The sequence below is a fragment of the Nesoenas mayeri genome, assembly GCF_963082525.1.
Source record: "Nesoenas mayeri genome assembly, chromosome: 9".
In the NCBI taxonomy this organism is placed as follows: domain Eukaryota; kingdom Metazoa; phylum Chordata; class Aves; order Columbiformes; family Columbidae; genus Nesoenas; species Nesoenas mayeri.
In genome coordinates this window covers 17,759,688-17,772,753 of record NC_137557.1, presented here as the reverse complement: position 1 = coordinate 17,772,753, position 13,066 = coordinate 17,759,688, and the positions used below count along the sequence as shown (strand labels likewise).

General features: G+C 47.9%; 1 protein-coding gene across 1 annotated transcript in view; it reads left to right on the top strand.

Annotated features, from left to right (window-relative positions):
* Positions 1 to 9,464, top strand: part of MAP3K13 (mitogen-activated protein kinase kinase kinase 13) — a 39,886-nt gene extending 30,422 nt beyond the window's left edge. The window contains exons 7-14 of the mRNA XM_080349644.1: positions 548 to 656; positions 1,070 to 1,179; positions 2,308 to 2,424; positions 2,802 to 2,939; positions 3,918 to 4,647; positions 6,159 to 6,229; positions 8,385 to 8,682; positions 9,326 to 9,464. Of these exons, the coding sequence (XP_080205770.1) occupies positions 548 to 656; positions 1,070 to 1,179; positions 2,308 to 2,424; positions 2,802 to 2,939; positions 3,918 to 4,647; positions 6,159 to 6,229; positions 8,385 to 8,682; positions 9,326 to 9,427 (1,675 nt within the window). The 3' untranslated portion in view covers positions 9,428 to 9,464. The remainder of the gene's footprint in view (positions 1 to 547; positions 657 to 1,069; positions 1,180 to 2,307; positions 2,425 to 2,801; positions 2,940 to 3,917; positions 4,648 to 6,158; positions 6,230 to 8,384; positions 8,683 to 9,325) is intronic.
* Positions 9,465 to 13,066: the final 3,602 nt, after the last annotated feature.

Genomic DNA, 13,066 nt, shown 5'->3' with positions numbered 1-13,066 from the left:
CTTCACGTTACCCTATTTTAAATGATTTCAATCTCTTTTTTTTTTTCTTCAGAATACATCATCAAAATTGGGTGTTGGTCTCTTCTCCCAAATAGCAAGTGATAGGACAAGAGGAAACGACCTCAAGTTGTGCCGGGGAGGTTTAGATTGGATGTTAGGAAGAAGTTATTCCCGGAAAGGGCTGTGGGTCATTGGAACAGGCTGCCCAGGGCAGTGCTGGAGTCACCATCCCTGGAGGGGTTGAAAAGGCATTTAGACGAGGTTCTTAGAGACATGAGGTAGTGCCAGAGTCAGGTTATGGTTGGACTCGATGATTTTGAGAGTCTCTCCCAGCTGAAATGATTCTATGATCACAAACCAAAAACTGAATACGAATCAACTCTAGCACAATAAACTCATATTCAGCAAAAGGGAAAACAAGAAAAGCTCCTTTAATCTGTCAGCTACACAATACAGAGTGTATGTTCTGTCAAAACCGCTTTCCGAAGGGCAGGAGCAGCCAGCAACGTTAACCTTATCTCACACTTGCATGTCTATTTTACTGCAGGCAGAGCAAGCCCCGGAACCGTCCCTCTTTCCGGCAGACACTGATGCACCTGGATATCGCATCTGCTGACGTGCTGGCCACTCCTCAGGAAACCTATTTCAAATCCCAGGTGAGCGGAGAATCGTCAGACAGCCTTAGGTGGGCCTGGGGGTGTGGGTGCGTTTATTAAAGCTGGAAGAAGCAAGGATTCAAGGGGCAAATCAAGTCAGTATCACCCTAGTGACAGTCATCGTTGTCACGAATATACGTTTCCAAATCATAAGCCTTTCTGTTTACTTTAAACTGCAAAAGGAAAGAAAATGTTGTCTAATTAGAGCACAAAATTAGAAATACCACGTGAAAATGCTGAAACTAAATGTGCTGCAATGTTGTTAGCCAAAATAATTCAGCTAACAGAAGCACATTTTCAACCCAAACCTGTAATTTGCTGCAGATACAAAGAATGTTGCCCAAGAGTTTTTCTTTGGTGCAACCAGGGATCACAATCCTTTGTAAATACCTGCGAATAAATTGCTTCCCTAGGCTGAATGGAGAGAAGAAGTGAAGAAGCACTTTGAGAAAATTAAAAGTGAAGGAACTTGTATCCACCGGCTAGATGAAGAATTGATTCGGCGTCGAAGAGAAGAGCTGAGGTCTGTTGACAGTCTTTTATGTTTGCTGCACACTTTTTCCATCCAGCCTTCTCTTCTCTCACTAAACGAGACCAGGTCCCTCCTCTTTTCTTCTTCTGCTCCTGCCCCTGACTGTTTTCGTGCTCCTGTTGTACTGAGGACCCCTAAACAGGACTCAGTATTCCTGGTGCCATAAATTCGGGCAGCCTAAATTCCTTATGAGTCCAGAAACAAGCTGAGGGAAAACTATAGAGAGAGATGCAGTGGGAACTGTCCCAGCACTTGAGTGATGTGAACAGTTTGCTCCAGGCAAGAGGAGCAAAGGCTTGTGTGTTTACCAGGGAATATTTCTGTCCCAGTTTTGGTGTTTGTGTAAACAGCACTGAAGCAGGTACATCCATCTCAGTGGAAAATGCCTCTTGCAGTTTGCCATGAGCTTTCTCTGCGCTGATGCCTTCTTTGGATTCTTTATCTCCAGAGAAGTTAACACACTATCAACCCACTGACATTTGTTTTGAACATTAAACCAACTTAAAAGTGAAAGCAGAATGTTTATTTAGGAAAGCGTTATCTTCTGGGATATGTATTTGCAAATACAGTTACAAGAGGGCAACATCAACCAGCAAGTAGCAGTTCTGTGTCAAACCTGTGAAACTGAAGGAAACCTTGTTCAGCCAGTTGGATGTATTAATAGTTGCTGATCAGTGTTTCCCAGCCCTAGGGAGTTTTGGATGGTCACATCTTTCAGCTGGGATTCAATACTGCTGTAGGGCAATATTTCTCTTTATGAAATACAAACAGATGACGACTTCCTCTGTTTCTTTAAAAGGTGACTTAGTTCCTTCTCTGTGCAAACAGGATGATCAGACCTTGGCCGAAGGGTTTGTGGATGTATATGAGGCATTTGCAGCTTCTCTAGTGAGAAGGTTGCCACTCTTTCAATACTGTTAAATGCTTTCAGAATCATTCATTGCTGTATCAAGCTCTTAATTGTCATTTACTGTTAGCTCTGTCTGGGATTAAGTACAATACGATTAGCAAATTGGACTGTTAGAAGGCCTTTTCCTAAAGCACCTGTACTTCTCCTTTATTCTTTTCTCTTGGTCTGTGGACATCAGATTGTGGAATAACGACTTTTCCGATTTTCAGACATGCACTGGATATCCGCGAACACTATGAGAGGAAGCTGGAGCGAGCCAACAACTTGTACATGGAGCTCAGCGCGATCATGCTGCAGCTGGAGGTCCGGGAGAAGGAGCTCATCAAGTACGTGTCTCTGGTCGTAATGGCATACGCGTACAGGAGGAAAAAAACAGTGCTTCATTTCTAAACCGCATAGTGATTGTAGATTTAGTGTCCTCTGACAATCTTCTAGGTTAAAGAAAGAGAAAAGCAGTGCTGCTTCTAGACTGTGATCCAGGGCCCTGTTCCAACTGCCTGATCTCTGCAGAGAGAATTCAGAAAACACCGGTGTCCTTTCCCAGAATAGCACGTTGTGTTGCACCAGCCGTGGCTGAGAAGCAGGCTCACGGTGGAGCTGTCTTTCTGTCCAGCAGGAGCTGCAGTTGCATAGAGAGAGAACTCATCTGTCTGTTGGGTTGTGTGTTTGGTTCTTATTTTATTTTTCTTCCCCAATGTTTCAGGAGGGAACAAGCAGTGGAAAAGAAATACCCTGGGACTTACAAACGCCACCCGGTCAGACCAATAATCCACCCCAACACAGTGGAGAAGCTGATGAAGAGGAAAGGGGTCTCCCATAAACCAGGCAGCCAAACTAAACGGTAAGAATTAACAAGCTGTGCAAGGAGCCAGCGGTCCAGCCCCACTCAGATGAGCAGGCAGCTTATGTCCCTTTGATTCTGACGACAACACAAGACAAAGGGGGGTTCACTCTTGGGCCTGGCCTGATCCTCAGAGCCACTATTGTTTAATTATCTGAAGGTAAAAGGGATGGATGCTGCTGTCCCTTCTGCTTGGGCAGCTCTCTGGAACCATTTGGTCCACAAGATTTTTTCACAGATGATGGTGCTTTGACAGGAGATGTCTAATGTGTGTCTCGAATTCCTGCCTGTCCAAGCACAGAGCAGTTAGATCTTCCTTGACTTGAGTGGTAATTAGCAGGGTGAGGGATTGTGAAAACCAGCCAGTCCTCAGGGAGGATGGGTTCATTGTTGAGGAATTAAATTGGGATTTGAGATTTGGGAATTCATGCTGTCCTTTCAGCTATTTCTCTTCTGTGTGACTTTCAGAAAGTAAGATTTCTTAATGACAAGCTGTCTATTTTATTCTTCCCTTTTCTGGGATTTCTGGGAGTTAGAGAGTCCTGATTACCAGTGAATAATCACTTCTGAATTAATATCCACATGTGCTTCTGAAGTGAGCAGGCTGATAGCCATCAGCAGATTGGGACCCTATTGTGCTGAGCATTGTATATGCACACAGAGACGTGCCCTACACCAAGGTCTTACGAGGGAGCTATTTTGGGAGCAGAACAGCAAAATGAGAGTAGAAAAAGGAGAGTATGTGGCAGATATTGGAAAAAGCCGCAAGAAAGGAGTGTAGAGCGTGATGGGCTGAACAGAAAGGACATTGAGTGGAGAGGATCAAAGGAAACCAAATGCAGAAGTTAAACAGCTGAGGGGAGCCTGTAGATTTTTAGGAAGAAAACGTGCTTGAGGCTACCGCTGCCCCTTCAGCCCAGCTCCCAGCCCGTGCCATTTTTGTGGTTAAATGTGTGCGTTCTGCTCGCTGTCTCTCAGGCCAGATCTGCTCAAGTCAGAGGGCATACCCAGCACAGAAGCAGCATCCAACGGCTCCCCAGTCTCAGGAAGTCCCAAAATGTCGACGCCGAGCGGCAAAACCCGCTACCGCAGCAAGCCCCGCCACCGCCGAGGGAACAGCAAAGGCAGCTACAATGATTTCGCAGGGATCTTGAAAAACCAGCCAGCGCAGGACGATGCATCCCCGCCTCCACCTCCTAATCATTCTCATCACCCCGGTGTACCGCAGCAGCATCCCCACGGCCATCACTCGCGGCTCCATGCCCACGGACAAGATATCGCCAACTGCGCAAACAACTTACGGTACTTTGGCCCTGCAGCCGCGCTGCGGAGCCCCCTCAGTAACCACGCGCAGAGGCGGATGTCGGGGTCCAGCCCCGATCTCATCTCCACCGCCATGGAAGCGGATTGCCGGCGCAGCCTGGAGAGCGAAGACGGCAAAGCCGATCATTGGGAGTGTTGTGAAACAGATCCGTACAATTCCTGCCTGCAGTGCAGGGAAGAGGACAGTGGTCAGGTACAGATGTCGTCTGTTGAGACGGGGATGAGCCATTGTCAGTCGCCAGCGCCCGCTTCCCTGTACGAAAATGCGCAGTTCATTGAGAAGCTGGAGGAGGAGGCGGCGTTCGGCACGGCAGCGGCTGCGCTTGGCTCTCCCCAGCACGGGGCTTCCTCAGTGCTGCCTTGCAAAGCAAGACCCCTTCAAAAGGTAAGGCCAAAGCACAGCATTTTGGAAAAAAAAAGACCAGAGTTTTCTCCTCTTTTCTCTCTCCATCAAAAGCAGCTGTGAATGCCCCATCCCTGGGAGTGTTCAAGGCCAGGTTGGGCGGGGCTTTGAGCATCCTGGTCCAGTGGAAGCCCCCATGGCAGGGGATTTGGAACTAGGTGGTGTCTAAGGTCCCTTCCAACCCCAACAAGGTGACAGCATAGGCCAGTGTCTGGGTGTAGGATGGTAGCAAAGCCATCTTTCCCACGCACAGAGCAGCAGAGTTACATGGACAGCTTTATCTTAAAGAGATCCTGCTTACCTGAACTTTGCTTTGTGATCTAGACATACTTCTAAAGTCAGTTTTATTGAGCAGTACTGTAGGTGTTTTGGAGCATACTGCTAACGATGAGGGTTGTCAGATGTGGTTTTGATAGGGCCTGGTTCTACTACTTGCAATTTAGCCTGTTTTTTGTTTGAGCTGAAACTTGGTCTCCTGAATTGTTATTGAAACAGTCTCAAAACGTTTTCAAGCCTTTCTGAAAACAAAGGAAGGGACAAACGCATTCTTCTGTTCTTTTAAATATCATGTACCAGTTTTACTGAGAATCTGCACCGCTGCTGTTCCTCGGAACAGAAATCCAACATTTGCTGTGGTCTTGGAGATGTGCCTTTTGCTGCACCTGCCAGAAACTGTCCCCCTTGATTAAACATCTTAGTTCTCATGTATTTTGTGAAGATGTTCCAAGAGTCAAAATGATGTTACGGCACAGCTGTACAGAAACAGCTTTTCTGCATTCCTCCTGCTTCTATCCAGGTGGTGAGAGAATTAGGAACCGGTCTGAGTGAAGTCAAACGTCAGGAAAACTGGGCCTGAGTGGAAAAGTGAAGGTAAAGAGGATGAGCACCAGGCCAAGAGTGTGATTTGAGCCCAGAATAAAGGGAGGAGGAGGAGGAGGAGATTATTACAAGGGGATGGGGTGAGATAGAGGCTGAGTCTGAACAAGGGGTTGGCAGGCGGGATAGGATAGAAGGAGGCTGTAAAAACACAGGAGCGGAGGAGTGTTTTTGGATGGGAAAAGGAGAATAAAAGGCTCTGTGCTCACTGAGTTGAGCATCCCCCATCCTGCTCTGGAGAAAAGGGTCAAAGTCGTGAAGCTGAGAGTGCCAGATCAGCTCAGTAATTTATGTGGATGTCAGCATGATGCTAATTACTTGATTTGCTTCTGTAAAAATCCGGAACGCTATGTACTCAGTGCCTTCTAAAGTACTCCAGTGTATTTCAGTCAATCACTCCAAATTCTGAAACGGCAGCATTAAGACTGACTGAAATAATGTCCTGGTAAGAAGGTGTCTGACTCAGTTTTCCCTGATATGCAGGTTATTTTCTGGTCTAGATTGCTACAGCCCGTTGACACAGCGACTTTGTCCTGTAGGACCAAGGGGCAGCCACGTAGTTGCATGTTTTGCTCTTTCACAAACGTGACCCTGTTCTCGTCCTTGTTTTCTGCCAGAGCGGTGACGACTCTTCAGAGGAGGAAGAGGGCGAAGTAGACAGTGAAGTGGAGTTTCCTCGTAGGCAAAGGTAAAAGGTGAATTCACTCTGATCTCTCTTTGGTGGGGCAAAATGCAGGAGAACTGTCAGAGCAGCTGCACACCAGCTTTGAAACGGGAAGGTGCTGGCAGAAGAACAGGATCACGTTCAGTCTGCCCTCAGTGATCCTGCACGTTCCCCCACGGTTTTCAGCCTGTTCCGAGATGTTTTCTCCAGCACAGCTTTTCTGCTGCAGGCTGTTTGCAGCACAACTTGATCACATTTGATAACATTATTCAACCTATAAAAATAAGCTGCTGTGTCTGTTTCACCAGAACCAGACTTACTGGATGTGGGACCCTTTGTGAAGTCTTTCAGATGTTTATTATCTGTTGCTGCACTGGGGCTGACCCCAGTATCTTCATGGTGGAATTCAAGTAGAATTAAATAGCAAGATTAAAGAGAATTTACAATTCAAGAGAATTAAAGAGTAGAATTAGGTCGCAACACAGCAGATCAAATTTGGTGGTGTTGCCTGTAAAATAAAGGACTTGAAGGAGTGTTCCTCCCTAAACATATGTCATAGCGAGCGTTACAGTCCTGTGCTCGGCACAGAGATCATGGAATTGGTGCCGTAGCTTGACGAACGCAGCTGCTTGAAGTGCAGAAGTGATCCAGCGGGCAAAGAGGTGAAGGGTTGTTAGGAGAGGAGCAGAAAATAAAATCAAAGCTGCTGTGCCGTTGGATACATCCACAGCACACCTGCGGCTTGAATCCTCAATGGCACCTTCATTGCCCCCGCTCAAAGACCGTGGCAGAATTTGAAAAGGCACTGAGAAGTGTGACAAGAATGGTTAGACGTGATTTCTGTAGGAGAAGAGATTAAATCCATGAGAAATCCTTTCTGGCAGGAGGAGAAGCAATACTGGAGGTGCATGAAATTGTGAGTTATGTGGAGAAAACAGACGAGGAATGATTCCTCGCATTCGTGTCAGGGGCACCTAGTGAAGCAAACAGGGGCGGTAAAATGAACAAAAGGAAGTGCCATTGCCATCCAAAATGCTTTGAGATGTGGAGCTCATTGTCAAGGGATGCTGTGGAAATCAAAACATAAACAAGCTGCAAGTGTTAAATTTCTAGATCCATCAGTGGCTGTTGAGCACCGTTGCCTGGTTTGATCTGCAGCTCAGGAGCATGATCTGAACGCTGTAAACCAGAAGATCTGCAGGAGGAAACAGGTGCTGTCTGCACGCCCTGTTCTCCTGCTTTTCCCAGATGATTTCTTCCTGCTTAGGGCTGGAGGCAGAACGCTGGGCTAGATGAGTTTTCTGACTTACATGGTTCTTGGGTTATTATTGCTGCTGCTGTGATTTACTAACTTGAAAGACAAATTGCCTTTTCTGAATTCAATGTGATGACCTGTTGTGGGTCTCCTGGCATGTTCAGTATTTTGTACCATTACTGTTGAATCCTGGCATGAGGCGATTTCCACATTGAGGTAACTGTGAGCTTATATTTTGAGCGCACTGGGATCACTGCCAGGTGGTGCAGATATTCCCAGCTGGATTAGTTTGAACCCAACCTTTCTTTGGGAAAAGGACTGTTGAAGAAAAATACGCTTCATGAACATGGAGCAGACAAGACCAAATAAGAACAGATGAATCTAAAGATGCAGATCCTGAACTAAATCATTGGAAAGGTGGTAGATTTCCGCAGCTCCGAGATGTGAAAGGCAGCCCCAGACTTGGCAGAGCTCTCTCTGCCAGCCTGGCAGAGCTCTCTCTGCCAGCCTTGCAGAGCAGTTCTGACTCAGCTGGAGATGTGTTCTTAGGGTGGGAAGAGGCTCTTGGAGGGTTGATGTTAAAAAGGGATGGGACCTGTTTTGCTCAGAGGCATCTTTGAAGGATGGAGCCCTTATTCCAGCGTGGAGAAACCGCCAGGCAGGATTGCATGCACTGTGCCTGAGCACATGCCAGCTAAAAGTACAGGTGCAAAAATCTGCTTTGCTGCAGAGAGGAAGAGGTTTGCTGGGGGAACCTGTGTGAGGACATAGCGGTCACTCCGCATTCACTACACTACTGATGTTGTGAGGGTTTTGATTATGACTGGTTGTAGCAGAGCAGCCGAACACAGCACTGCAGAAATTGCTTTTCCTCTGCAGACATAGGCACTGTGGTACAAACTGACCTTCTCTCCTGGTTTGCAGACCTCACCGCTGCATCAGTAGCTGCCAGTCCTATTCAACCTTCAGCTCGGAGAACTTCTCCGTGTCCGATGGAGAGGAGGGGAACACGAGCGACCATTCGAACAGCCCGGATGAGCTGGCGGCCAAGCTGGAAGATGAGCTGGCTGAGAAGCTGGAGGACATGCTGTCCCAGACTCCAGAGATCCCCATTGAAATCTCCACCCAGTCTGACGGGCTTTCAGACAAAGAGTGTGCTGTGCGGAGAGTCAAGACTCAGATGTCTCTGGGCAAGCTTTGTGCGGATGAACACAGCTGCGAGGTGAGTCGCAAGTTTGGCGATCCCCTCTTATGTTATGGAAAGGAATCTAAGGGCCAGAAAGTTGGATGAGTGCCTGGGGAACACTGTGGTAGATGTACTACAGCAAAGCAGCTACTTAAACACCCATCTTTCTCGTACCTGGCCAGATGAGTAGATGGGGGAAAGCAGCACAAAACAAGCTGACCATAATTTGCTGGTCAAGATGAGCGTGATATTGAGAGGTCATCAGATTCGCAGTCACATTAAATGGGGTAAAAAATAGCACATAAAGTAGATAATGAAACAGAATGGATATGAAAAATCTGTCGGCAGTCTTGCTAGCGAAGCTAGAGTGATTTTATGCCTTTTGCTGTCTTTCAATTGCTTGGGAGGGGTAGGGCAGAGTGTGCTGCACCATCTTCTCGTGACTCCATCAGTGTTTGCTAGTGCCCTGACCAGGCTTTTTTCTGCTGTCTACTCGCCGAGGGGACACAAGTGACCTTTGGCAGGGCGATCGCATGCTGTTGCTGTCTCCTGTGTGCTGCCAATCTCTGCTTTTTGCTGGTGGTGACCTTTGCCTGCCCGCGGTTCCAGATTAGGGTGGCGCGGTCGATCTGCCGCACAGAATGTTGCTCACATCTCCCCTTTTCCTTTTGCTTTGCAGAACCCAGCACAGTTTGGAGAATCAGACTGTGACTCTTCTGAAGGGGAGTGTTCTGATGCCACGGTCAGGACCAATAAGCCCTGCAGCTCTGCTACTTGGTAATACAGATCTCCCCCACAGCTCCCTGATACTGGCATTTTGATTTCCCTGAGGTTCCACTTCATTCCCCTTCATCACACTACAGGAAGAGAAGATGCTTCTCCTCCCCACCCCAGGAGTGATTTGCAATAACCCGAATCTCTGGAAAATGTCCAAATGAAATTAATTCTCTTTGAGCATTTCAATCAAGAATGGCAGGGATGTATTTTATTGAATAATCTAGTTACTGTAACATGGATATTTATTTTTTTGACATTTTAACACTTTTTACTGTAAAGAGTGGATTGTATTTATAGACACACAGACTTGTTGCAAAAAAAAACAAAACAAAACAAAAAAAAGTTCAGAAAGCAAGCACATAACAGAGAAACATCCTGGGAGTCCTGCCTGGACAGCTTTGCGTACGAACGCGGGGGATTCTCTTGCTGCTTTCGCAGGGGACCAGGCCTCATGGCCCTGAAGATTGGAGAACAGATCAAGAACACTAAACCACTCAGTCTTAGCAAATGAGGAAGCATAAAAAGACCTTACTACAGGGTAACCTGTGAACAAAGCGTATTCAGTAGAGCCAGCTGGGTCGTTTTTAATCAGAAGGTGGACATGTTCCTGGAGAGAACTGGTACCGAGGTGCTAACATCCAGGGTCTTCTGAGTCGATACATCCCCAGGAATGTAATAGTGGGTTTTATTTTAAGGATTTTTAGTTTCTTTTTTTTTAATCAGCATTTTGTTGTGAGATCCTGCAAATTGATTCTAACCTCGTCCTCTCGAGAATTGGTATAAGAGCACTTGTTAACATCATCCTTGCTTCACTCGATCTCCAGTTGAGCAGGGAAACCTCTTCCAGACGCAGTGTGCCATTTCCCAGGTTACTTCCTCCTCTTACCTCCTGCTTCAGTCAGTCAAAGAAATCAATCAAGTCAGCGCTGGAAAAGCAAGAGCTTGCACGTTCTGCAGAGCCCGAGCGCTCTTCTGGGGAGGAACCCGGAGATGCCTGTACTGGATGTGGAGCAGCAGTCTCTCACCTACCACAGCACCGAAAACCAGCAGAGAGCTGTGTGGTGAGGGGGAAGACTGGGAATCACTGGCCCGGATAAAAGCATCAGCCCCACTCCGTCTCCTGATTCCCTGTGCGTTCTCGAAGGCGTTAGCAGCTGCCTGCCCTTCACGTCAGGCTTTGTGCAAAGCAGGTGGGTGGCCACGGCACAGCTGTGTCTCAGGTGGACCCCAAGCCCGCTGCTCCTCCTTCGAGCCAAAACTCTGCAGGTGAAAGCGAGGACAGGACTGGTACGTGACAGGCCGAGGCATTGGCAGATGAGAAAAAGTTGTTTTCTGATAGAACTCATAGTGCCTTCCCTTCAAACACTACTCTTCTAAATCAATATTTAAAGAGAACAAAACGATAGAGCACGTTTCCCCCAGCCCCACCCCTTAGTTGCGTCCCCCTGCAAGAGCTTTCCCTGTCCCTTCCCGGTGTGGAAGCTGAACGGCAGGAATGGACCATGGACAGGTACTTCTGTTGCTTCTTTTGTTTACATTTTATGTTAAAATATTGCTTTGAATTTAACTGTGGTAATTTATAGCCTCACGGCAAAATGAAGGAAGATGTCTTATACAGAGAGCAGTATTGTAATGAGTTAAATTATCCCATATTTTTAAATTTTTGTAGCTGGACTACACACAGATCTTAAGTTATGATGTTGTTTTATTATTTATTATCATTTCTGTAGATCAGAAGGTTGGCTTCACCGCTAGCACAGCTGTAATCTGTTTGTGTGACATTCCCATCTCCCTGCTCGCTGCGGGGTGGGAGCAGAGCTGGGCTCAGCCGCTGTCGGGAGTCGCTGCCTCTCGTGATTTCCAAGTTGCACCGGGGCAGAGAACCTGTCAGGGCTGGTCTGAGAGGGGTGGATCCTCTCAGCCCCTGGGATGTTCCTTGTGGTCCATGTTGCTAGTGTTGCCGGTAGACCTGGCAGCCCCCAAGCTGGTGGGGAATGGTGATCAGGGAGTGAGTGGCTTTGGAATTGGTCACAAAGTGAATAAGCATTACAAGATCCCCAGGCAAGAGCATCCAAAAGGACAAGTGGAGAGGAGGGTGGGTGTTCCAGGCAGCGGGTATGAGATTGGGTTGGCCAGCAGTGGGTCTGGGTGGTGGGTCACCCGTGCAGGACCAAACAGGCTCCTGGGGAGGGAGCAGCAACGCTCAGCTTTGGGCCGAGGTAGATGGGAGTGAAGCTCTTTCCTGGCTTGTTTCTTGTTCCCTCGCTCTTCCCCTCTCTCATTTCTCCTCCCAGATGTTCTCTGTCTCTTGGCCAGGTGACAGGGTCAGAGGTGGCTTTGCTGTTGTGGTGCGATGGGGCTTTGGGGTGGAAGAGGTGGTGCAGATGGTTCCTCAAGAGGCTGGAGGCATTTAGCACTGAGCTGTGTGCACCTAGCACACACAGAGAGGAAAACCAAACTATTGTATAAAGAGAGGCTGAGAACTACCGTCAAACGTCCCCCACAGCAGAGGATGCTCAGGCCTGTCAGTCTCCATGCAGGGATTTCAATCTGCCATGATTCAGTCCCTAACAAAAAGATCCCAGAGGGGTTTTGGTAGCTATGGTTTCTGCTTAGAGCTCCTCCACCATGTGGTGAAGCTCCTCTGGGCTTGCAGAGAAGCTTAGAAGCTTTGATGTGAGGGATTTTGGGACCCATGAGCTGATTCCTCCCCGTCCTTGCCCAGGGACATGCTGGCCCGTTCTGGAAAAGCAGACCTAAACTCTCCCAGTTCCCTGCTGTCTAGTTTCTTTACATGCCCAGGTCACTGCAGTGTGTTGCTCCTCCGAACCACTGCCTGCTCTGCAGCATCCCTCTGGGGCTGCCCCCCTTGTCTAAACGCATCCCCCGTACCCGTGGAGATGTAATCCAGCCTCCCCCTCCACACATCTCCTTCCTGGGATGGTTGCTGCCAGTTCCGTGGGGGGTTAGATGGGCATTTTCCTTAGCGAAACCTCCCCAGAACTGCAGATGTGATCTCCATATTGCTGCCCCGGCACCTCTGCCGCGGTTCGCGGGGCTGAGAGGTGTAAATTCCTCTGGGCAGTAACACCACGTTCGCAGGACAGGAGTAAATTGCGGTTCCCTTTGCAGCATCCCGAGTACCCCGGTGCAGTTCTCGCGGCTGCTGACAGCTCCTGAACACTAGATTTTCTCCCAGAGCTGAATGTTGCCTTCCCCACCGTCGTGTTAAGTAACCATTTCATCTTGGGCCCTGTCCAGTAGTGTTCATCTCTCTCCTCCCTGCTCTGTGGACTCCTGATACAAACTTGATTTTTTTTGTATTGAACAGTGTACAGTGATGGAAACAAGAATGACTATCAAAGCAAACAATGCATGGAATAAAAAGCCAGTGTACTTCAACGCTTCTCAGGCTGGTCTGGTGATCTGGGAATGGTTCCTCTTGTACTTTGGAATAATGTCACGAAGCCTTTTAATAACAAACATGATGTTAGCGAGCAGCTTGTTGTTACCTGTCGCTGAACTGGAGCTACTGGGAGCTCCAAGGAGCAGGGCAGAGGCTCCGAGCACCCAGGAGTCCCTGAGCCCTTGGCCTTTGCTCCTGTCAAATGAGTGGTTTTTGCAATGTGAGCTGGGGGATGGA